This window comes from Lytechinus variegatus, chromosome 11 (genome assembly GCF_018143015.1).
Source record: "Lytechinus variegatus isolate NC3 chromosome 11, Lvar_3.0, whole genome shotgun sequence".
Lineage (NCBI taxonomy): Eukaryota > Metazoa > Echinodermata > Echinoidea > Temnopleuroida > Toxopneustidae > Lytechinus > Lytechinus variegatus.
Window position 1 is genome coordinate 14,456,429 of NC_054750.1, and position 26,803 is coordinate 14,483,231.

The 26,803-nt window shown below is 37.5% G+C and overlaps 1 protein-coding gene across 1 annotated transcript in view; it reads right to left on the minus strand.

Annotated features, from left to right (window-relative positions):
* Positions 1-26,803, minus strand: part of LOC121424226 (A disintegrin and metalloproteinase with thrombospondin motifs 6-like) — a 47,186-nt gene that overhangs the window by 16,858 nt on the left and 3,525 nt on the right. Inside the window, exons 3-7 of the mRNA XM_041619834.1 lie at positions 24,325-24,408; positions 23,708-23,859; positions 5,923-5,966; positions 3,886-3,991; positions 3,232-3,366 (exon numbers count right to left, since the gene is read on the minus strand). Of these exons, the coding sequence (XP_041475768.1) occupies positions 3,232-3,366; positions 3,886-3,991; positions 5,923-5,966; positions 23,708-23,859; positions 24,325-24,408 (521 nt within the window). The remainder of the gene's footprint in view (positions 1-3,231; positions 3,367-3,885; positions 3,992-5,922; positions 5,967-23,707; positions 23,860-24,324; positions 24,409-26,803) is intronic.

Genomic DNA, 26,803 nt, shown 5'->3' on the forward strand with positions numbered 1-26,803 from the left:
TAAGGATTCATGAACAATTTGTAAACAATTCTAATCATTGGATATCCTCCAAAATGTATTTGCCTTCTCCTGAATCGGCCATTATATAAAACTCCTATTGTGATGACCAAAAATAACTATTTGAACACTGATCAATTCTATAGGATTATTAGAAGATTATTTGTTGAACATTGAAATTAAAGTCTAACAATATTTTTCAAGGAGAGAACGTGATTTACAAGTAATGTAGGCTGCTCGCTGCACTTTACTTAAACTGTCAAACAGGAAAGCTATGTTAAATGCACCCTTAGGCAAAAATTACAAGGATATGGACAACAAATTACAAGGTTACCAATGGAATTTTACACAAGTAGGTACTGAAATAAACAAGCAAAAAATGACTGGACATTTGTGTGAAATATTACTTTTCAGACTCCCTTCCCATATAAGCATGACTGAATTTCTTAACTCTACTGTACAATAAAAAAATCTTTTAACTGTTTTTACTTTTGTGTGTCTGATTGGGGTCATATTATCAAGTTCAACATCACAAAATGACAAGCAATACACACTTGACCAATAAAAAGTGACCAGAGAGGATACTTATTTACAGGCAAGCGGTCAGTTTGACCTCATCTATCTTGTAACATCTGACCTCCTCTCTTCTGTCATACAAGCCTTGCTGATATTTTGACATTTTTTCATCCACTTTTCATTGCCTTATGCCATTTATCCTTGCAAGGCTTCACATTCTGATCTGTCTGGTGTGTGTTCTCGTAATTCAATAATAATCTAATATTTTAAACTTGTACTGACTCAAAATCAAAAGGCCAAATATTCTGTTATAAAAGGTGTCACTGATGATATATTACATCAACAATTTATACAATATCTCAAAAGAAATCGGATAATGATCTCCAGTAAATGAGGTAAGATCATGAATTTGGGGAGTAACATGCTAAAAATCTTCTGTGAATGATAAAAAAATTGTGATTGAGTAAGATAATATTGCAGCTTCTTTTAGATACAAGTCATTACATCAAAATCAAAATTGCTGGTTTGAGAAAGTGTTCATAAATTTCTTTCACACTCCAAGAATACCTTTGACATTTGAAAAATCTCTCCAAAGGTTCTCATAAGTTTGGCCAGTACATACTGCTTATAAGGTATTTTCTTTCAGGAATATAACAAGAAATTTGCATTCACACTGCTAAAAATATCTCTTATTTTGTGATCAGGGAAGATCAGGGTAAGTTTCCCATACAGAGAATACCTGATATTTTCAAACTTTGAGTCAGTCTTAATAGACCTAATGATGAATTTATCCCAGTAGCTCGACAGCTGTTTTCTCAACCCACGCGGCACCCCATCTTTAAAGAGTCTCATGAAAGCTGCTCTCAATGGCATGATAGAAAAATATCATGGACAGAAAGAACGAGAGACAAACAAAGATGGATAAGTGAGAGAAAAAAATAGAGAAAACAATGTAAGCAGAGATGAAAATATTTGTTCACAAGTCTAGAACAAAATGCTCTCAAAGGCATAGTTAAGGGGTGAGAGATGAGGGTGTCACTGTTTATGTTTCAAAATTTTCAGCGCTGCTCTAGATTATATGACTTCTAGGAAAGTTGAAGGCATACCCTATATCTTTCCTTGACTTTGTGATGATGACAGTAAAACGCTATCAAACACTGTAGGTCTACAGTGCCACTACTGTAAACGCTGTTATTTTCGCGGGATTAATTTTTCGCGCTCGGGCGGCTTCAAACATATTCGCGGGTTTTTAAATTCGCGCTGCATACTCCATAATCCCATAATCACAAAGTCACTTCCTTCTTGCCATCCCTGAATGGTTTTGATTAAAATTTCAGCAACGAAATTGTATTTTTTTATCATAATTTTAGCTCTAGGGCCGCATAATTCAGCATTGTTTTGATCTAATCATGAGCTTTTGTGACATTTAGCACAACCTTTCTTTGCGGGGCGGACATCGGGAAAGGCAAAACGGAGGCGCTGCTAGGCTGCTGCTAGCTGATGGCCTGGGATAGACGGCCGAGCACCGGGTAAGGATCGGGGGGACTACGGCTATTAAAAGTGCATGGGATCAATCAACAAACACGGGCGATCGACCCAACGTCTTCTCAAAAAATTAAACAGATCTAAACACTCACCAATCAAATAGCAAAAGCAATTTATATTTCAACCAAAATCATATACCGATCTGTGACTGTTAAAAAAATGATCGCATTGTTTTTAAAACGAATTCTCGCGATGCACATGATATTGGAGCTCAAGCTTGCTTGCGTAAATGCCGCCCTCTTTAGATCAAATTATGCAATCTCTTAATTTGCCAAAACGATACACACAGTTGATAGATGCTCATAAATTCGCGTGTTTTTAAATTCGCGCTCGCCGATCTTTCCGCGAAATGCGCGAAAATTTCCACACCGCGAATATTTCCACTTTTACAGTAATCTGATATAACATTCAAATGCAAAAAATTGATATGCCATTTACAGACAGCATTCAACAGTTGAAAGGGAGGGGGGGCATAACCTGGGAAAACCCTTCTCCCATCTCAATTATTGCAGGTGTGTATTCTAGGAAAACTGATTTATTCATGGTTTTTCATGAAAACTGTTACAAGCTACTGAAATCCTTGCTTCTGATTGGCTAAGAGAGCAAATTCTGAGTTGAAAGAATACTGACAAGCTGACAAGATACTTCATGAAATGCTTTCTGGGCAGATCTTGTCATCACCTTTTCCTGTACGTTCTATCCACTTCTGGGTCAATGTGGCACAGGTAAATGCATACAGTGAGACGCATGGTGTGACCAGCAGGGAAGCCGAGAGAGGAGATAGAGAGGGCATGGATATGGGTCACTTGACCACCTGATCTCTCACCAAAAATGACCTCTGACCTACGTGAGACATGGGTCAATTGCTGCTGAATCAACTTTCACAGGCTCATTATAGCACCATTCAGTTGCTACCTCTCCACGATAACAACTAAATTACGTTGTATTTTGTATGCCTTCGTTCAGAAACATATGTACCTCAAATGCATTTAAAAGGCATGTAAAAATGTGCTTTTAAATGGATGAAAATAAAGTAAAAATTTATTTTTGGAGTTGGCTTTGACTTAATAACTCTTTCTCCAACAGCCCCTAAGTCATAAATCTGAAGTGGTTACCATACAGAAATCAGAAAATATCATCATAATCATTTTCATGATGTAAATATCGACTTACTCTATGTATGATGTGATGTAGTGAGCACTGCATTCAGACCATGAGTATGGGTCACTGTTTTCAGTAATCTGATCCGCCATGATACCCCCTCTTGATCCACAGGCATTACCATCGCCATCATGCTTCATACCAAAACTAGACAAGAAAAGGGATAAAAAACTTACTGTTACTTTTCTGCTAGAAATCATTAAAAAATTTCTACTTAACAAAATCGGTGCAAGAAATAAACAATAATATGACTTTTGAAAAATTACATGCTTCACACATTTTTCTAATCCAGTAAATCATGAAAAAATAAGAAGAAACTATTAGGCAGTTTTATCAAACCTGACAGGTTAACATACTTTAGAAACAAGAATTAAAGGGGAAGTTCACCCTGAAGAAAACTTTGTTGTAAAAATAGCAGAAAAAATAGTAAAAAATATTGGTGAAGGTTTGAGGAAAATCCGTTAAAGAGTAAAAAAGTTATTAGAGTTAAAAAATTTGGATTTGAGCAGCTGCCCCATGTGTTATGTAATATAAAATGTATGAATTTCAAATTTCTCTAGCTCTTCCTAATCTTTCTTTAACTTTGTCTAATTTAACATTCATTCCTTCTATATATCATCAGTCTAAATGTTATTACTTATTAATATCAATATTCTTAGTACTTACTTGTGGCCTATCTCATGTGCTATAGTAAATGCTGTTGCTAATCCTGTATCTTCATTTATATTACAGCTCTGATCTGGTCTACACATGACGCCAACAGGAGCAAGACCTAAAGTAGACAGAGAGTATATGAAAAATATATTCATTTGATTCCAGGTTTACAGGCAAATACATATTCAGATGCTTAAAAAAAGAACTTCAGAAAAGAATAGCTCACAAAGATGTAGGGTTCTGCTCAAGCCTTAGAAGTATTGAGAATAAGAAGTGTTACTAATAGCTTCCTTTTTAATCAATGTTTTATTAAAATTTACAATTTGGCTCCCTTGGAAGGCCTAAAGGGAGGGGGGGGGGGGGTCGTGCCAAGTAATTAGCACTGACTTAATTGTCAGTTCTGATAATTTCAAAGAAAACCTTGGTTACGATTGACTGTAAAGCCCTCGTCTCAAACTGTCACCATGGTAACTGCCAGAAAATGACAACTAGTCAGTGCTTACAAGCTTAAAAATAGTGCTCAGCTTTTGGTGATGAAATAATTCCATGACAGAGGAAGCATTCATGTATATCAAATATTATCTTGTATGAACCACATTCAAAATATGTAGATGATATCACTTATTAAAATTTGTATTGTAGCTAAAATTGTTATACTGGTATGACTAACATTTTTCTTCATCTGCTTGCAACATTATTATCACACATTATGTTTTATGAGGAATAAGAAGGCACTGACTTGGCACACCAAATAATAGCCTTACTAAACTCAATAGAGGAAAAGGTTCCCAATTGATCCCATAAAACTCTGAAATGGGAATTATTGGGGAGCATTGGTGTGTAATTTAATAGCGACCCTGTGTAAAAGGAGCCTAACAACAATCAGGAATAAATGTAATTTGAGTTTCCTCTATAATTCCCAGTGAGGTAATTTCTCATTACAGGTCTATTACATCAATTAGGTGGAGAGGTCACATTAAATGTGTGATGATGGAACACATAGTGTAATAGCCTACTCTGGGCGCAGTACACAAGACTTAGTGATCGATCCCAGGACTGATTTTTAGTGATTAATTGCATTGATCATCATATGCAATCAATTGTAAAAATCAACAATGTGATCGATCACCAACCTTTGGGTTAGAGTTCCCAAATAAGATAGGACTTTACATAATTTATAAAAAAGGGTTATTGTGTGATGGACGATTAGAGTAAAAGAGGTGTAGGTCCTAGACTAACAACATAACAACATAATTTGAAGGATTACAGATTTGGTATGCCTATTTCAGTTAATAATTGAGATAAACCCAACAAAAAAATGCATATTTATCCAATTATACTGTGTGACAAGGCAATAATATCCACATTCATTTACAGTTTTCCAAATTTTGGACATACATACATACATACAGGTTCTCCTGGTTTTAATCGAACCCAAATGTAATTACATCCTACAAAAATCTACATTTTAAATAGAAAATGCTGCTATGCAGAGGATCTGAGAAAAAAAAATAAAAACATCAAAACCAACTCCCTACATCCTGCATACATGTTTTGAAGGAGAAACTATAGCAAAGTTAGAGACCTTTAAATAGAGCAAGTTTAACCTAATTAATCTTCAATTTTCCGCAATCTGATAAACTTGGCATGAAGATGGAATAGACAAAAATAGTGGGATCTTGTTTTTTTCCAAACAGATACCACAGCGGATACCTGTTTCCATTAATTATCAAACATACACTTGTTTTCAACTAATAACAGGTTAACCATCTGTTTTGATATTAAATCATTTCAGCCATGCCTTGAATATCTCCAATGTTGGCATACTGTTTGAAAATACTTATGTTTTTTTTATTATTCAAAGGATACTTAATTTCTTTTTTTAGCTCTATTCTTTGAAGAAAGATGAAAAGTCTTCAAGCTTGTTGGAAGCAAAATAGACCATTTGTCATGACAAATCATAAGAAAATTACGATCTATGTTCCTGGAGTAGTAAATTAGGAGTGATGTATTAAAGGAATGTTGCTAAATTGAAGGGAAGTTGCTCACCGATTGTGCCGCAAGGTTGGTTGTATCTCATGCAAAGATCGTATCTGTGGAATGAAAGAAAGAGAAGACACAGGTTATTTAAATCACCAAGGATAGAAGAAACTTGATAAGAAGAGGAATTCATGCTTAATAAGCTGTGGTGAAAGAGAATAGAATAGTATGATTCAAATCCTGTACTAAAGCCTTTAAGTCATGAACTATCTAATTATAGTTCTTTCGTTATATAAGATGTGCAGTTTATAGCTGGGTCTGTAATCACCACGTAAATTCATTCACTTTGTTTTAATTTGTAGTGCTGCCAGACACTAATCTAATTTCAATGTTTACTTGGTTTTTATTAATGTGATTAGTCATTATTCTCTCTATTTAATTGCTTCTACTAAGTAAGCACTATTACAGATTTGCTTCTGAATGAGTTATTTGCATATGTACGTGTACCTCAAGTTAATAGATATTGTGTCATATCTAAAGTGCATTTAACATCTTTAGAACATCATCTGTTACAATGCATATTTGCAATAATTCGCTTAATAAAATTTTAACTTTTATCTGTCCCAAGACAATATATGAGGTTACCCCTACTTTCTCCTACCTCTCTCAATCTCTCTTTCCTTTCTATTTCTCTATCTGTCTTTTTTTTTCTCCCCCAACCCCTCCCCCTCTATCTCTCCAGCTATCAGACATATTTTGAACATCCATGTGGGTCGAGCTGTTAGTATGTGTATCACAAACCAATATTAAGAATCATCGAGAGAACATAGCCAGACACCAGCTGTGGCACACTTTTCACTGTCTACGCTCTAATTCAATGCTACACTGAGGAAATATTGTTTACAAGACCCCACACACATGAAACCATACAATGTAGTAACAAGAGAAGGAAAATATTACAATCGACTAGTCCAGTCTAGACAATCACAAAGTTTGAACATTCCGTGAAAAAAATGATTTAGTATAATAAAACAACAACAGCTTTCTAGACAATCATGGTGGAGATGGACACTTGGGAGAGATGATATGAGAGCTTGCCCTCTTTGCTATAAATGTAATGGCTTCATACCATTGTTTCAATTTCTATGTCGGAGTCCTACTATCCCATGATGACTTGCACATGTCCTTCGGCCCATTTGCTACTGGTTCCCATGGCAATGGAGCATGGAGAGTGCCCTCCTTACTTGTATAGAGATGCGCGACGGAGCAATAACAACGAGGTAGAGAGTTTGAGCTGTCAACTGATTGAACTTGTCCTATATTTACATTCAACGATACCCCCATCCCTCCTGATCAAGGGATACATGGTATCCCTACCACACCCCTCCCTACACAAGTCAAAGGTACTATCTACATGTACAATTGTACATCCATCCTCATCAAACTCGGTGCTCGCTCGATTCCTCTTAATGTTAATACGTATCCCATTTTCTCACAAAAAGTTTTGAGGTGCCAAAACCCTTGGATTTACAGAGACGATCCTTGCTATTATTGTTATTGCTCATTCTGCTACTGTTTTTGCACAGGTAAGAGCATGGACCTATTAGGTCCATGGTAAGAGGAGCCCATCAGGGGTTGTACTTTGTTGGCAAATGACAAAAATCAAATATGTTTACATCTACTATTCAAAGACGAGTTTTCCTGTTGTGTAAACACAATCATCAAATTTCTCTTGCCTATAAACAACAAGCATGTATATTTGGTATCAATCACAACTCTAAATCTAGACACTTTGTCAGGGATATCCTCCGAATATCCCCTGTCGTCTGAAAAACAGATTTCTGCTTCGTATCAGTTTCTATAAACTCCTACAGAAGCCTTCGTAAAGCTGGCATGACGGGGGATAGAGGGGGTTGGTAAAGTCTGAACAAACAGCTTGGCTTTAGGAGCCTGGATGTCAGGTTGACAAGTGGTTTCACTCTGATCCTGGTATACACCTGTATCCTAGAGATTAGTCATGGTATGTTCACACTTGAACTTGAGAGAGAGAGAGCAATCCTACACCTGTAACCCATAGAATAGGCAAAAACAGGGGGAATTTCTATTTAATGAACCTTATAAACAAGCCGACTTTCCCTTTTTTTAATTGAAATTTCTCCCCCCCCCCAACCTTTTTTTCTAAATAAAATAAAATGTGCAGTGTGACCCTAGGATTAATAATTTGTCCCCTTTTGAAAAATTCAAAGGTAAACTGGTGAATAAGGACATTTTCTAAACTAAGACCAGTAGACATTCACATCTGACAGACATTATATTAGATTTGTAAAAAAAAATACATTCCATGACAAACACAAGTATAGGCCTACTTTTACCATACCATTGTGATAAACATGTATGTGCAAACTGTGATATGCAAGTTCACAAGAACTTACTCTTGAAAGAACTATTATATACCTGAAAAGCTGTTAGAATCACCAGAGAGGTGTTCAGAGCTGGTAAATCCATTTTCTACAAACAAGAATGGGGGTAATTGCAGGTAAATGTGAACAAAAAATACCAACATATTTTCGGGATAATACTGGATGAATTTCAAATAGAAAATAAAGAACAAGATTTCTTCTTTGGATAACCCCTGCTGAAAGTTTTAGCTGCACAATAAATACAAAGTGATACCTTTCCTTGTAAACAGGAAATGCAAAACACTACCCTAAACTGAATTTGAAAAGTACTTATACCCTTTTTAGACAGGCTAAAATTTCCTTAACCCCGTACTATTGGTGGGGCTAAATGGCAATTTAGCCCCACCTATAGTACGGGGTTAAGCTTAGCCCACTTTCGTTTTACACAGCGTTTTTGCAAAGTGGGCTAACCCCACCTATAGTACGGGATTATTTGGCCCTGCAAAAAAGCAGGGTTATCCCACCAATTGCGGTGCTAAGAGCAATAGTACGGGGTTAAGATCGCATGTGTAAAACGAAAGTGGGCTAAGCTTAACCCCGTACTATAGGTGGGGCTAAATGGCAATTTGGCCCTACCTATAGTACGGGGTTAAGGAAATTGTAGCGTGTGTAAAAAGTGTACGAGTGAAGCACTTGTACTACGAATGATCGACAAAAACCAATAATCCGGGGTTAGCGAGTTTCGTGTGTAAAAAGCAAGCATTCCTTATCCGGGGTTAGCAATAACAATTTGGCATGTGTGAAAAGGAAAAAAAATAGTACGGGGTTGAGGATAGTACGGGATTAGCGATAGTCCGGGGTTAAGAAAATCCTGTGTAAAAAGGGCATTAGATGCCAAAGCGATGGTCTTTTATTAGAAATAACAGGTGAACAGGGGGAATAATTTAGGAATAAGGGGGCAAGAGGGGGTAGTAACATCGCTGAGTCTAGGCAACATGTCATAGTAGGTTTACGAGATGGGTAACAAATGTGTATGTGCAAGGCCTTAGAATAAGAAATTCTATTTCCCCTTTATTTTAGTTGAGTAACTTGAAACAATTTCTTATCAGGTACATGGGTATGGATAAAAAGTATTTTGCCTGTGGCAAAACAAGTCAGTACTTGGTAGAGACAGAGTTCAGTTACATTTTGAACTTTTTGAACTTCAAGATATATGCAACAATCATCTACTCCTACTGAAAAAAAAGCTATTATTTGTGGGGTTTCTTTAAAGAAACTTGCCGGCAGTTTCATCAGAGCAAACCTATTGTTTTTTTTTTTGTTTTTTTTTTTGGGGGGGAGCTCTGTGTCTCCCCCATCAACTTTGATAGCACAATATCACATATCCATATAAAATGTCATATTTCATTCTAATTTGTTCATCAAATTGTTCAACAAGCACCAACAAAATAAAAAATTAAAGATAAAACCGGTTAATCAACCTCAATCAAATTGCTAATCAAAAATTCAAAATAAGATTTTTTAAAGTAAAAGTTTAATTTTTTCTTTTTCAAAATTTGCATGATTCAAAAGATTTCACTTGATCACTCTGTGCCACATTATATTATCATAATGGTACATTAAATTGACATAGGAAATAAGATATGAATAGGTGTAAGGGAAACATTAAATGTGGAGGGACTTACACAGGATAACAAGAATAAGGTGATGACATGAATTTCTTACTTCATAATGAGAAGACCATTCTCACTGAATGAGAATATGAAAAAATTGTTTGTGAGTTCGAAGACCTGACCTAAGATGACATTAACTGGATCGATTATTATTACTGAATAACTCCTGAGCAAAATTCAAATATAAAAGCTAATCCTTCTACAAGTCCAGTGCCATGCACATTCATTTATCCTTTCCCCCCGATGGGATGCACATGAAAGGGGCGGGGTTCTAAAATAGCCTCCATGTGGGCAAGGAAACAGGAAGGGGGGTAAAAACCACAGAGATGGGGGTGAAAAGTTTCTAGTAGGGGGAAGCCACAAAGTGATTGGTTTGCACTGATCTACTGGTGTATGCTCAGTGGCTTTCACTACACTTGCATTTAACATCCATGCTTCGATCCAAAATGATGTCAACAAGTGTAACAAGTTGGATTGACAACATCCAGCTATGTGGATATACAATCATAACCATATGCAAACCTGAACATGTGTGTATTATTACGCATGCTTGGGTCACATTCCTAAGTGGAATTTGTGAAAACTATTTTTTGAAATACTCACGAACATTTGTGATACTACAAATAGGTAAAAGACGTACCTCAGGGATTCAATACTACCTGCAATACCATGCACACGCATGACGTAAATCGAATAACCATATCCAGGTTTTTTTTCAAAAATCGAATAACCATATCAAGGTTTTTTTTTTAAAGGAGCCCCGCAATAATGTCTTGGGAACACACAACTTTGGTATCCTACAGAACCAATATACCATTGCTTTATGCCTAGCTGAAAATGGGCTTAATTATGGACAATTTGTAAGACAATAAAACTTTTGGAGTCGAACCCTTTGACAGTCTAGAGTGGGAGTAACTACTTAGATTTAAACAAAAATTGTATAAATATTGTATCATTGGATGGTAGTTACTGTAGTCCCCTAAAGACAATGACAACCCATCACTGCCAACAAATGCACTCCAGCTCATGAAGCAAAACTGACAGCGTCCAACAAAACTTGGCCAAGAAGCAAGACAGACAGGCTAGAATCTCTACGACGGTATCCTTTCTTCTATGAAAGTAGAAGCCTGGTTTAACTGTTTACTTAGAATGACACAAGATACGGAAAGTATACGTCCCCATGTTGCATTTCCATTATAACCACCCCTATCCCCGGTGATAAGGTTTTGGCTAAAAATCTAGTAATAAAAGGTGAAAGGGGCAATCACTCTCGTTGACTAATCGTTCATTTTTTTGTGAGTCAGCGCTTAGGGTACTGTCTAATTACCTCTTTCACTAACGGGGGAGCATTTTATGAAACAAGAAGTCAGTAATTTGCAGTATTTGTTAAAAGCCACGACAATCCTTGCATCTGATTGGATGAGAGCAATGAAAATTACTGACAACCTGTTTTATGAAATGCTCTCCTGATTATCAAACAAAAAAAGTACTTTGATTGTCCTATCAAAAACTTATAGCATCCATATTGTGAGCATTAAGTAATCCTTCTCATAATGGATTGTATGTCCTTCATGAATTTCAACATGATTTAAAGACAACTGGGAGCAATTCATTAACCTGTCAGGTGACTTTTCACTGTTGTTACAAGCTACTGAAAACTTGCATCTGATTGGCTCAGAGCAAACTAGAAACCACTGACAAGTTTTGATGAAACACTCCTACAGTCATCTTTACCAGGTGCTAGCAAGTGCAAGCCTTATCCACCACACCTATGTAATAAAAAACTCTCGTCAGAAGATGGGGAATAAATTGAAGTGGACAAGGTATGTTACGGGGTGATCAGTTAATCACAACTCAATCCCGTACCAGACGCCTGGTACTGCTCCGCAGAGAGAAAGACCCATGATGAATCAAATTGAACATATCATAAACCAGCTATTCCCCTGTCCACATTTCAAGTAAGAACACCCACGGCATACATAATGTGCGAAAGCACTCTTGTAAAACACAGAGATTCATGTATTTTAACCAATATATCGATGTGTAAATTCGCCTGTAAAAGAAATTTGATGTATTTTTTTTATAAGGCATCTCGAAAACCATTTTTTTCTTAATCCAGTCATCTAAAAAATCTTATAGAATGTGCATATTCCCAGGTACCCCAACTGGTCTGGTACTGTGCGAATTGAAAGGTACCACTTTAGATAACCTTGAATTTAGCTAATTCCCAGGTTCCTGTTTTGATACCATGGATTTATGCAAATTTCCAGGTACCTGTTTTGAAAACCTGGAATTGTGCAAATTCCCAGGTACCTGCTTTGATACCCTGTAATTGTGTGAATTCCTAGGTACCTCTATTGATACCCTGGTTTTTGTGCAAATCCCCAGGTACTTCTATTGATACCCTGACATAGTGCATATTCCCAGGTACCTCTTTTGATACCCTGGGATTGTGCAAACTCCCAGGTAACAAAAAATTCCTATGCACAGGATGCATAAACCCAGAAACCTGTGCAGCTGCAAATGTACATGATTTCCAGTAATTTATTTCAGAATAATTCAAATAACCATTGAAATGATTAACAAATTTCACCTGCTTTTCCATTCCCTCAGATCTTTTGATGTTTCAAGCTGCAGATCTTAAAATCGCAGATGGACTTATTTCTCTGAATTCAGAATAATTGAGCATTTACATAGCTGTAAAGAGGGGCTTTTTTTCATGGAAGAATGCTAAAGTGGTATGTTATGGCCTGCTGGCCGGGAAGAGTGATCCTATAAGAGAGAAGACTTGAAGCGATTGATAAGTTTGAATCCCTCCCAAGATGAATCTGAAGGGTGGGTGGGGACAAGAAGCTGATTCACCTTCCAATCACCTTCTGTGGCTGGTTCAACCAAAGGTGACATTCAGTCACTAGTAACTCTTAAATAAAAACCATAAATCTGTTTGACTTCAGAGAAAGAGAGGTATGGAGCATGTTTTGCATATACTAAAAATCTGTACCACATAAGACAACAGGATTGAAAGGGGTCCCAATCCAGTAAGTTCATATCTTAGGCTGCAAGCCTTACATTGCATTATCCCCCTGCTGTTTCTAAACGTAACTGAAGTTGAATTGAGCTCAATAACTTGATACTATTCAATGACTGAGAATTGGTACAAGCTTAATTTACAGATTTCAACAGGCATATCTTAATCTCTTCACAGATTATTTCCTGGACAATGGAAAACAAAAGACCAAATCAAAAGGAGATCTTTTGCATTCTGAAATTCATGATATCTACAAATAAATGAAGCCAAAAAAGAAAAGAGTGGACAACTTAAAGGACTCTAAGGATCATAAGGATAATGCTTTTAAGTATTGCCAAGTCAATGAAATTCATGATATCTACAAATAAATGAAGCCAAAAAAGAAAAGAGTGGACAACTTAAAGGACTCTAAGGATCATAAGGATAATGCTTTTAAGTATTGCCAAGTCAATGAAATTCATGATATCTACAAATAAATGAAGCCAAAAAAGAAAAGAGTGGACAACTTAAAGGACTCTAAGGATCATAAGGAAAATGCTTTTAAGTATTGCCTGTAGTTCCCTGGAGGCAATCACGACACACAAAGAAAGTGCAGATGCCTCCGTCCAGATGAAAAACTTCCTCTTGCTGACAATAATATGATAACATAATGTTTGATAAACAAGGAAGCTCAAACCCTTATAAATATGAGAAAACCTGGCAAGGCCAGTAGCTGCATGGGCTTGTTTTGCCATCAACCGCACCACGAAAGCCAGACGCCCCAGTGCGAGCTCAAGAGTTCCACCAAGTCAGTGGTCCCACTGAGTGACGTTAACGTACGGGAGTACTACCAATGGGTTGCCCGCTGAGTTCCGGTGACTGTGGAATGTAATTGGCCATTTATCCTCTTTGGAGGTGAGATTATTGCTTCTGACAAGTTGAATACATAAGAGACAAGGGGAGATTAAGGATGGGTGCACAAGTTCAGTCTCTGGTGCATCTGGATCTCTCTATGGGGCTTGAATCATTCATAAATCCGGCCAAACATTGAATGCACTTTCATGCAGATGCGTACGCAGTAGACTTTCTTAGCTCCGTTGGTCACGCTTAGCAGGTCATTATGGTATCGCCCAGGTCTCATGACCATTCCAAATATGCCATTTACCCCTGTTATGAATTATTAGAGAAATATGATTCTGTAAATTCATAAAAAAATCTGCAGATTCACTTATAAAGTGTTTTTCTAATCCTTCATCAAAGCAAAAAGGAAATCAGAACCACAGAATGACCAAAAACAAACAAATAAAATACTATTGTCTTCCTGCCTTTATGAGTAAGGAAGTTGGATAGTGTTGTGAAGAGAAAAGGTGCAAATGAATATTTAAAGTATCAAAAATTTGTACACCACATCGAAGTTTAGAAACGATTTAATTCATGAAGACAATATCACATTTGAAGATTTACCTACACTTTGTAAGACCACGTTTAAAGAGATGGCCTTTCAGAGGAATCAGCTAGACATGGCTACCTGCCAATACAAACCGTACAAGTACTACATACATCGCCAAACAGAATTAATTTAAGACTAACATCATTTGCTGAGAACCAAAAGGGTACTAACAAAATGAACTTCAAGATAATTAGTACCTTCTTGCTCTTTCCAAACAAATGAAAGGTAAATGAACACGAGTATCTGCGGATCACATTCCATTTTGGAAGTACGACAGGACACTGTACTACTAGCGATTGACATGATTTCTTAGAAAACGGCAGGATACATGACGTAAGAAACGCCTTAAGAGACGCACATTCTACAATCAGTCTTCAAATCGTGTGTCTGGAACACAGAAAATAGCTCGACCCTATAGACCTGAGAAAATTTGTTTTGTGTTTTGAAAACAAAGAGGAAAGTGGGTCATGGAAGCAAGGAGTGAACTTTTAGAGGAAGGTGAACTGGTGCCGGTGTGTTTGGGTTGGCACCCTGATAAAAACATCATCATCGTCTTGCGCTTCTTTGCGCCCTTACTCTACCATCCTCCCCGGCTGTTTGTCGATGTTTAGAGGGAGCTTGGTCGGTGCTATGATGCCCTTAGTAATTGACATTCAAGATTTAAGAGATGGGCTAAGACAACACTGTGATGTGTCTAAGGGTCTCAACCCTGAACTTTCCAAGTGAGCTTTGACGTCAAAGAGTCACTGACATTCAGCCTCGGCGCTTAAGCTCCTTATCGTTTCAGCATGGGTCCTCTCCAGAAAAGTACAAGGGAGGATGGAGGAAACCTTCAATAATGATTTTAAAGTCTGCCTGGTGACCAAGACTGGACTTTGCTTAACAATTTCAATGATTGGTGATTGATGGGGTCCCACCTACTTCTACGCTCTCGTGATAATCATGAAAACATATTTACCAATCTCTTAAATTTTGTTTTATATCTTTATTCCTGATTATATCAGGATTTCCTGTCAAACTTCCTCACCGGGCCTGAAAGGAATCTAGAACATGTAAAACTCCCTTATATGCTGCATAACGTCAAGCCTAAAATAGGTTGTCCAGGGTCTGAAATTAGGTAAAAGGATGAAGAATGACATTTTTTCCATAAAAACTACATTTGGCTTTGTCTAAACACTGATGAATATGAGATATTCTTTAGTGTTTTAAATAGAATAAATGAGTGATTTGAAATTCTCACTGGGACATCAACACCTTATTAAGCACGAGACCAAAAGCTTCAGTCTCCGTACTTTAGTTGTTCCGCTGAACCACGTTGGCTCCACTCACCAATACATAGAGTGAAGAGTTGTTGGCCCGTACCTATAGACAGTGGTATACTGAACTAACGATTTATAGGTCGCGATATAAAACTGTTTTTTATGCGAAATTTACAGTTTCATGGTTTCCATTGCCAGGGAAATATGAATAACTTAAGTACTTGCTTACCTTGGACCGGAGTTATTGAAACAAAATCCTTTGGATGATTGAGAAATCTTTCATCTAAGACATTTTCAATAAGCTGACGGTTTTTCTTGCAAGTTGCCATCTTGAATGAGGTCATTATCCTTATTAACTTTTCAATGTCTCGATATATCGAATGTCGTCTGCTACCTGTGATCGTAGCAGTTTAGCTCGCATATGTAGCAGATCGTATAATATCAAAAGCAATATTGATATCACATTCATAAATTGTTGACGCCCTCTCCGTTCGTTGGTAAATATTTCATATTTTGGCTGCCATTTTGGGGTGATTCTCAAGACCAAGACAAGTAAACGTCGGTAAAGTACTATTTTCACACGCTTTGATCTCTTTTTTTTTCATATTTCTTGATTTTTTATATATTCAAGACATCATTTAGGTAGTTTCTAATCCTTAGACTACAAATTTGATTTTAAAAAAATATTGAAGTCTGGACAGTACTAATCGCCCGAATTGGTGGACATGATATCACATGCGAGCTCACACTAATGAACTACCGTCGGTGAATGGGGATTATAGTGAAATGTCAGAATCGTTCAGGAAATCTCCAGAAACGATGCTTATTCCTGTCTAATTAAGCACATAAACCTTTTAAGTACTGACAAACATGACAAATATTCAGATTGGACTTCACACACATGTTCTACCCTGCCATGTCATACGATGATGAACAAGGAGAACATTTGTGCCTGGTCTTGCACGCAATGTTGTTCCTTCCTAAACATAGCAACTAATGATGGATGCACACGACATTCAAACGTGACTTGATACCAAATGACATACTTTCTGGTTACGTCACACTACAAAAAGGTTCTCACACCAACGAAACCAACTCCAGACCTGCCAAAGCTATCATATTATTTCCAATCACGTATACTTGGTCGGCCTGAGTCAGTTTTCTTGATGAGACTGTAGCCTCATAATAATGCAACTTCAAGCATTCCAAAATGTTAAGAAATAATTCAGCAAATGTGGAGAGAAAAAAATATTTGATAAGAGAAAAAAATCTTGAAAATAATTATTATGTTTTGTAAAGTTTCACGTCAGAGTATCTGGAATACATGTCTGACAATTTTCCACAAAGTTATATTTGACAACGCTGGTGGCAAGGGTTGGCATGGGAAATAATAATATGGGATACATCCCACTCAACACATGTGTAACCTGGTAAACATTTATGAATGGGATGGGTGACATATAAACCTTGATTCCTCCCCAGCCAGCATCTTTCCTCTCGTTCTGACTCCTCCTGACGAGACATGACACCAATTATGCACAGAATGCCAGCCTGTGGGGGCAGTATTTGTTTTCCCACAGACGAAGTACAAACGAATGGCATGCAATCATGTTTGACTTGCGAGTCTAATGATTCCGTGGAATGAAGCCGACCGCAATAATGCAAAGTCGCTTTAAAGATGCACTGCCAATTATGAGATAGTGATCACACATAATACCCCATGACATTATAGTACACCAAGAATTTTGTCATCTATTGTAGAAAGAGGTGAGGGGCTTACGTCATGATTGGATTCTGGGTTTGTTTTGCAGTGTGCTAAAGATTTAGACCTGGTATGGTGGAAAAGATTTAGAGTACTCCCATTACATAAAAAATTAGTTAATGGATTGAATCTTGATCGAGTAATACCCAAGACTTCAAAATGTGACTTTCTGTCTCTTTAATTAGCATGATAGAGAAGGTGGTTCAGTGGTAGGGGGCTCCCATTACAGACGGAAAGACTTGGGTTCGAATCCTAGTCGAGACATACCCAGGAATTAACAATGCTACCTTTCCTTCATAATGGAAGACCCCAACCCCTGAGCGACCATTCCAGATGGGTGTTTCATAAAGATGTTTGTAAGTTACAAGTGACTTTGCAAACGACCGGTGATGCTTTCTTTTGATTAGTGAAACATACCAGGCTTTCACTGGAATTGATATAGTTTTGAAGAAAGGATCACCAGTCACAGCTTTACGAAATACCCACCTGGTGGGTGTTTCATAAAGCTGTTCGTAAGTTAAGAGCAACTTTAAGAATGACTGGTGATCTTTTCTTATGATATTCATTAGGTGGTTTCAAACCGCCTCGATCACAAGAATCCCCGTTAAATTACGAGAACTTTTTAAGGCTAAAAAATACCTGTTAATTATTCCTGCATTCACACCGCCCCGAAACACATCCTTCGGGATAAGTTCCCGGAGTTACGAGCATGCGCAGTGTGGTCTGATAAGCAGGCAAGGCGGGAGATTCAAAATCACTAGCCCAGCAGCCACCCACGCCGCCGCGCCCAACGACACGCTGGGATAAAAGTTCCTGTAATTTGCTTTCACATCGCCAAAATACCTGCGACCTTGGAAAAATCCCCACGAAAGTTCTCGTAATTTCGCCAAGTACCTACTATTTAGCGGGTATTTTCTTTCGGGAAATTACGCGTAGTTTGCTTTCACATTACCAAAATACCTGGTATTTTCTGATCGGGGTAAATTTCCCGATCAGAGAATACCTGGAACTGGCGAACTTCGAGGCGGTCTGAAACCGCCTATTGGCGATGGTTTAGCACCAGTCGTTCTTCAGGTCGCTCTTATCTTACGAACAGTTTTTATGAAATGGCCCCTCGTCTAAAATTCAAACTCCTTAGCCTTCTTGCTTGGCAAGGAGGGAAACAATTGTGTATGTTGTCAAGGGATCACTGGAAGGGACAACATTGAAATGGCTGCCCTGGGCAAGCAAGAGTAACTAGTTTAAGGTTAACAACTGACCTAATCTCAAGATACAAACAACACATCCCCCAAATGAAAATATTGAATGTAAAACAGATATTTTGCGACAAAATATTCTGGTAAGCAGATCGATGCCCGTATATAAAATCAAACATTCTGGATAATGGAAGATATACTGTGCAGGATACATTTTATATAAAAAAAATCAAATTGATTGCTTGAAAAGCAAAATGATTTCAGAAAGTCATTTACAAATCCTTAAATTTTGAGCAAAATCTATGTAATGTGGTGTGGGTTGAAAATGTGCTGGCAGCTTCATACTGTTACTAAATCGTTTTATGTTGGTGTTGTTTGCATGGTCGTAATTTAATGTACCTATTAAAACACACCTACCAGACTGTAATAAGGCAATATATCCTAGGCCAGCTAGACATTTACCTATAGGTAAAAGTATACGGAACCACTTCTTGCAATTGTCAAAAATACCATCATAAAACTAATTCATGCATTACGTGCTAGTATTGTCTACCCTGTCCGAGAAGTATACAAAATCTATTTTAAGTTGAAAAACAGTTCTTAGAAAGCAACAACCTTATCTCACTCCAAGAGGCAGAAGATGTAAAATGACTTTTTACAGTCTGCAAGAGGCAATAAAAGCACTGCCTTCAAATCTTCCTTTGTGTGGAAAGAGAGGGGGACACTTTCACAAGGTGTTTGTAACACCCTGTGCAAGCTCTGCATCACTGCCCATGCAGAAATAAATTACTTTTGAAGACACGATCCCTTCCATTTGAAAAATATTTCAGTCTACTGGAAGGAGACGCATGGGCCTGGTTTCACAACACCTGTTTTAACTGGATGAGACATGATTTTTTTTTACTATGACATAAAACAAATTATCTCTTACTTCTTGTAGGGAAGACTCAGGTCATGTTGCACAAACCAATCACGAAATCATTTTGTTTAAAAGATACCAAAATTTGGATATGTGATTGGCTAATGGCAATTTTCCACCTCAAGTTGAAAGATGACCCTGTACCATGATATATACTTTTAATTTATAGTCATTCCATGACAACTTCACTCTCGACCAATCAATTGTCAAGATTAAACTATTGTTTTATGAAACAAGAAAATATGCTGTCTCACTTATGAATGATAACATGGACTATTTATATAGTACAGCTCTACTGCAATTAAGATTTGGTATCATTATAACCCCGGCTGTAGCCGAGCAGCCATATAGTCACTGAAGCATTTGAGGAGCTTCTAACTACCGGGTACCTGCAATTGTACTTATCTCACCTGGGTTGAGTGCAGCACAATGTGGGTAAATTTCTTGCTGAAGGAAAACACACCATGGTTTAGAATTGAACTCAAGTCCCTTCAGATTGAAATACAATTGAGTCATAACCACAAGACCACGTTGCTCCCACAAAATCAATCAAAAGATAAAGCCAACAAGTGAAATTTGATTTCTACTTCATATGTTGCTCTGCATGTATGAGTAATGTTAATAAACACTTAATAAATATGTATGCATATTTGTTACAGGGTTTGAAGCAGATTGTGATTCTTGTGTCAGGAAGGTTTCAGTTGACTCTTTGTATGCAGTTAAAGCATGTTGGGTTATGCAGTTCATATCTTACAGAAAGTTACTGAATAACTTTAAATCTTAAACTTAGCCCATTCGGTGATGGGTGACTGCCTTGCTGGTGGAACGCATCATTCCCATCCCAGCAAGCGTGTCATCTCACATAGCGACAGTCTGACGAGGAAGATGGACCGGAATGCTAATGTGGATCCCAGTCGTGTTTAGGGGGTTCACATTAGCGCCCCTATCATTCAATCACCTTCTTCCACTCACACACCAGTACTCCCTCTACATTCTCAAAACAGATTACCTTACACATTCCCAACAGGTCATGCAAAGGTAAACTACCGAATGCATGGAAATTATGTTGTAGAATGAAGATAGTGTATATGATTTGCGTACCCATTCCTGTCTCCTAATGCCGGATGCACTGTGGAGTTTAAAGGTGAATGGCATTCTATTAGTGAACCCTATCCCCTCTCCCCTCCCCCAGCCCCTGCACTATCACTGCCAACACCTCAAGAAAACATCACTCCCTTTTTGTGTAGGTTAACACATTTTCCAAAACTAAATTCAACCTTGCACACTGTATTTTCCCTACTTCATTTTCCCTCTATCTGTGTTCTATCTGTCTTTGCTCCATTTTGTTGATAACCTTCCTGGCACATTGCTAATTAAAGAATAAAAGTATTCATTTATCATGATAAATAGATTTGGAGATCGTTCCAACATATCTACATCTAAAGTAGATCTCATCCAAGGCCTGTTGCATAGAAGGTACTTTTATGGTAACTAAACAATGCCCAGCAGTCAATGAAAAACAAGGATTTCTTGGAAGTTACAACTGAAAAACAAAATTACTATAATAATAACTTTAATACAAGCTCAGGGGGTATTTCATAAAGATTTAAGTGTGAAAAAAAAGTCATACTTTTTAACTCCCAATTGCATGTACATCGCACATGCACTATGTAACTTATTAGTATGTGACACATCACTGCATTGCTCATATCATCCAGATGGGATGCATACTGACGTATCAATGAGATTACACATTATTACATTTGCGCCTAAGCATGACTTTAAGAGATATTTAAGCCTTCACCAAACACCATCCTAAAGTAACATTGATTTATAACTTTTAATCATGCATCAGTTTCAAAATTTGTTTACTTTATCACTTTCATTGGCCATGATAGCCCCCAATCAACAGAATAAACACAAACAGGTTCTCCTAATTGGAAATAAAATGAACATATGTGGTTTATATTTTTTTCATGGCAAAAAAAGCTCATCTAAGGAAGCTGACTCATAAATTCATTTTATTTTTCATCATTCATAGACGGTTAGTCAGTCTCGTCCGTTGGGTTTTACTGTGTATTTAGAGGTACTTCTGATATATACTTCTACATCCATTCATGCCCTCCGTGTCCACTAATCTAGTAGTATAAATCCCTTTATGAATGCCCTCGGATCAAATCAAATGAGCTATTCCCGGGCGGCTTGCTGTTTGTACCCCAACCGAGACAATACCTTTAAAGCCTGTGTATTCATGTAAGGTCCGTCAAGCCTTGCAAACAGGAAGCGTCTACTTAATAATCTTACTCCTCTTTCTGTCATTCCTGTCATATTCAATATCAATCCTGCAACTACCCCTCGGGCTCTAGCAGGCAAGGCCCCCTACATGCCTCCTTCTTGAAAACTTTCTATCGCCAGTCTTCATCTTCTGCTCTCTATCATGCCTTACCATGTCACATACCCTACCCTTGAAAGGCCTGAATATAAACTGCCTTTCCGTTCCATCCTCAAAGGTTACCTATTGTTGTTTATTTTGTCATTAAAGAAGTAATCTATGAATCATCTATAATTATCTATGAATTTAAAAAAGGCAAGTTATTCCCTTTAAAATGATGAACCCTACCAAGATATTTCATATTTCATTATGTTGTAGTCCCATTCAACATAAAACATGTTACCAATTGCATACATGTACTTGTATGTATATATTTACAATTTTTGGCCAGGAATGTGTACATCATGCTGTCATTCAGCCAGGGTTTTAATTGGGAACAGACAGCTTCTTTCACTATGAAACAGGTGGATATCTACATTGCTAACCTTTTCATATGCTGGCAAGTAAAAGGCCGCTAGTTCTCTATCCTAGCACACATGGCTTATGGCTAGCATCCTTTTGGCTCTAAACGAACAAATGGGCTCTAGCAAAGCAAAGAACCCCTTCCAGAGGATCCCCATAGGATAGGATATCCTATTCAATAAAAAGTGCATATCCATGTGATATCATAGAGAAACAGAATGCCCTTACCCATTCTGGCATGGGAATTGGGTTTAACCCACTAGAAAATGTTTGATCATGCTTTCACATAGGATTCCCATCATGCCTGCTCATTCTCCACTGTGTTAAGCAAATTGATAGGTTCATGATATTTGACTTGGCAAGACAGTCCGAACGATATACTCAAAGAAAAAATAATCTGAAACTACTTTTTTCCCTTATTATTCATCGCTTTATTTACCAAGGGTACTATCTTCAGTATGAAAGAAAGTTGTGCAAGTCACATGGCAGAAATTGTATAGAACATCCTGCAGTTGACAGTTTGCACTGCAGAAAATGATTAAAACTAACAAAACTGTAATTTGTCAAGCATTTCATCCAAGAGAGTCACATGGAAAGTGAATTATATAAACAAAGGGTTTACTGACCCTTGAGCCTATTCTGATCAAATATGCTCAGATAATAACACAAGAATAAGAAGGAAAAAAACGGAATTTGGAACAAAATCACCAAATGCAAATAAGCATTGATACTCGATCATTTAAAATAAAAGGTGCTACCCTTGAGGAGAAAGTGAAATATTATAGTGAATGGGAACATAAGCAGTAAAACTTAGTTGTGAGGTTAGATACAGAGATTCCAAGTTCAAAGACCAGTGAGGCATGAACTCGGGCAGGTGATGAACAGACATTGTGTATACTATAGGCTGAGATACAGGTGTGAGAAAGAGTCTGGAGAAGAGGAGTCCAGGGGACTTACAAAGAGTTCCAATTGATCCAATCAATGGCAACTATGGAAAGCCAGCAAGGTCAACATATAAAATGCATGTTTGTTCAACAAAATTTCTGGATATAAATGTCTATCCATAAAATCATTGATTTCTTGACAAGTTGGTATGTTCTCCGTTGTTTACAAAGGACTTTTTTCAAAATTTCCTGTAGAAAAAATTATACATGGATGGATTTCCATAAAGTTACGATTGATTGGATCAATCTTCACTCTTTGTAAGACGGGGCCCAGGAAAAGCAAGACTCTAAGGCGTAAGTATTGGCATGTCTGTAATTATAAGACTTTTGTTTCAGGTCTGAAGTTTATGATTGCTTAATTTAAAATGAAATAGGCTCTGTATAATCTGTAAGATAACAAATGGCTATTCTTGGCACAGAAGGAGAAGCAAATCAGTGAAAAGGCACATACCTTGTTATCAGCACAGCATTATCATGGTTAGGAAACACCAGCATGTCGTTGGAGATGTTCATGTTGTGATTAGGTGTTGGATTCATGGCATGCTGCCACTCGCAGAAGCTTTGTAACGATTTACCAGCAAGATGACTCAAGCTGAGGTTTCTCTGCAATGAAACGTGGAATCATCGCTGTAAACAATATTTTGATGTCCTTGTCATTGTGATGGACTATACCGTTAGGTACAAAGTCATAACACAATACATCATAATTATGTTTAACAGTTGATCCAACCAAGACCACAAAATAATAATTGCAAAGCATATTTGTTGCTGTTTATTTTGAACATTTGTCAAGGGATTTCATTTATTATTGATTTAAATATTGTAATTTGGAAATTATTTTAAAGATTGTATTGAATGGTTTTAAAAAAGAAGGGAATATCAGTACCAGGGCAGAATTAGTTTGCTGTACATGTAAAATCAATTAAAAGTGATACAACAGTACAAATATACAATGATTCAGGACTTCTGAGAACAGCTTCACTGGGCGTTGGCATAAATTCATAATTGGCAATATTCAAACTTGATCTTTGCTAGCTACATAGTCCCTCAAATTGGCAACCACCTTACCTGATCTTGTGTAAGGAGTAGCATCCTGGTGACCACAACATTGATAGCATTCTCTATACTCCCATCATGGTAAAGATTCGCCACCTGACCTCAACAAAAACATACAATAATACAATTATAAAATTATGATCCTAGTCCAATGATTGGCTGAAACCTATCACATGACCAGTAATTTATTTAAGCTAACAAGAATATCTGTTAGTGACTGGTTTATCAGAGAACAATAATAAACATCATCATCTTTTTAAACATATAAAGCATTGCTCTGGCATTTAGAATAATAACACACACTTGTAACATGTACATTACCTTTGCCCTTGGCTATGCCTCATGCATTTTAGAACAGTTCCAAAGGTACGCATATAATTATCACTACATGCCCTTGATGATGTGTATTATCATATATAGCTAGATCATTATTTCAATCCCGAAATACTTTAAGTTCTTATCCAGTTATCCTAAAAATAGATTCTAAAGCATAATCAATACTTAACTTGCACTTTCTTGGAATATTCATTTCTTTCATCTTGAAAGCACAATTGCATTTCCTATCCATCAACATCACGCAAACAATATTTGGAGGAATAATGTACAGATCTAAGAAGATCCAAAATGATCTTCCTCCTAACATTGTGTGGAGGAATGCTAAAACATTATTTCATCTGTGAAAAGTCAACCTAGATTTATGACAGCTTGCCAAGCAGACATGTTAATGATCTCTGGTTGATAGAAGATCTCCAGGCAGACTCCTTAATCTCCACAAAGTTTATCCTGGACTCCATCCAGATGTCATACACTCTCTCCGCTTCAAAGGTTTCCAAGCCGCCCCGAAAACCTATCCACAATAATGGGATACATTACTCCAGCATGGTTGGTCGGTACCGTATGTTTGATAGGGAATAGACATCTTAATATTCATCATGTTACCTTTCTGGCCTCTCACTATACATTTCAAGTGTTTCGAATGTTGCAAACAAATCATCTAGGCCGAAGCAATTTAACATTTGTTTTTCCACATATCATAGCCATTCTTAGCCATGTGGAGCGTTGTGGCCCAGTGGATTAGTGTTCTGACTTTGAAACAGAGGGTCGTGGGTTCGAATCCCAGCCATGGCGTAATTTCCTTCAGCAAGAAACTCATCCACATAGTGCTGCACTCAACCCAGGTGAGGTGAATGGGTACCCGGCAGGAAGAAATTCCTTGAATGCTTGAGCACCTAGGAAGCTCAGCTAAAGCTGGGGTAATAATAATAGCTGGGCCCGCTGGTAGAACAGTTCTCAAAACTGAAGTGGCTACCCTGGGTAAATATGCCTATATTATTACTATCATTATTCTTCTATCTGTTTCATTGAAATCTTGATCCCTCCTCATGTATTTCTCTTTCTCCTGAGTCCTGTCCTTTTCTTCCTATCTCTCTTCGTCTCTGTCTATCTTCCCCCCCTCTCTTGCTCATTCCCACCCTTTGTTTTCCTGCCCACCCCAAGTTCCCCCTGATCTATCTCCCTGGCCCTTCGCCACCCCTCTCACCCTTTTCTTCCTCTCCCTTCTCCCTATTTCCCATCTTGCCCCTTTAATACAATCTCCGCCCTTTGCTACCTCCTCCCTTTCTACCCCCTTAATGTCACATCTCGCCCATCTACTTGTCCTATTGGAGTACCCATCGGCCAGAGCAGAGGCCTGTGATTGACCCACTAGGAGTTAAATTGTAACGCAGATGAAATGAAGTGATGACACTGACATATATCTAGGATAATTGAAGTAGGCATGAGGTATGATGTGACAGGTTCACTTACACTATCAAAACCCCTTCCAAACTTATACCAGATTTCTTAAATGCAGTAAACATGCAATATTCTGAATGGAAACTGCACCATGTGATAGAAGTTCTGAGCAATTTCAAGGGTGGAAAACAATATCAACCAATAAGAAATATAAAATGGGAATTATGTTAAGGTGACAGATGATATACCTACTGGGCATTTAATAATAATAATAATAATAATCCGCTTTTATTTGGCACTTAATCCATCGGCACCACGTTTCTAAGCGCTTTACAGATATATTATTACCCCGGTCATCGGATTCAATCAGTCATTCCCGCACACAATGTGTGCACATCCTCCACTCCCTGGGGAGTATTCCAGTCAGTCGCCTGTGGGGCGCACACAATACTGGACAAGCTACAATGACTTTCACATTTAAAGGGTTATAAATTACTGAAATTATTTTCAAATGGTCAGTTTGAGAAAACCAGGCTGAAACCAAAAAAACGAAATGATTATTAATCTGAAATAAGGGTATTTTCCTATAAATTGGAGTAAACCATTGTTCTACAATATATGCTTTTATTGGGGGCATCTTGAAATATGTTTAGGAGATCAAAACTGAAAAATAAAACATATGGAAATACATAAGGATATGAATTCAACCAATCAATAACATTATTAGGGGTAATTTAGAAATTTTGTGGACCTTCAT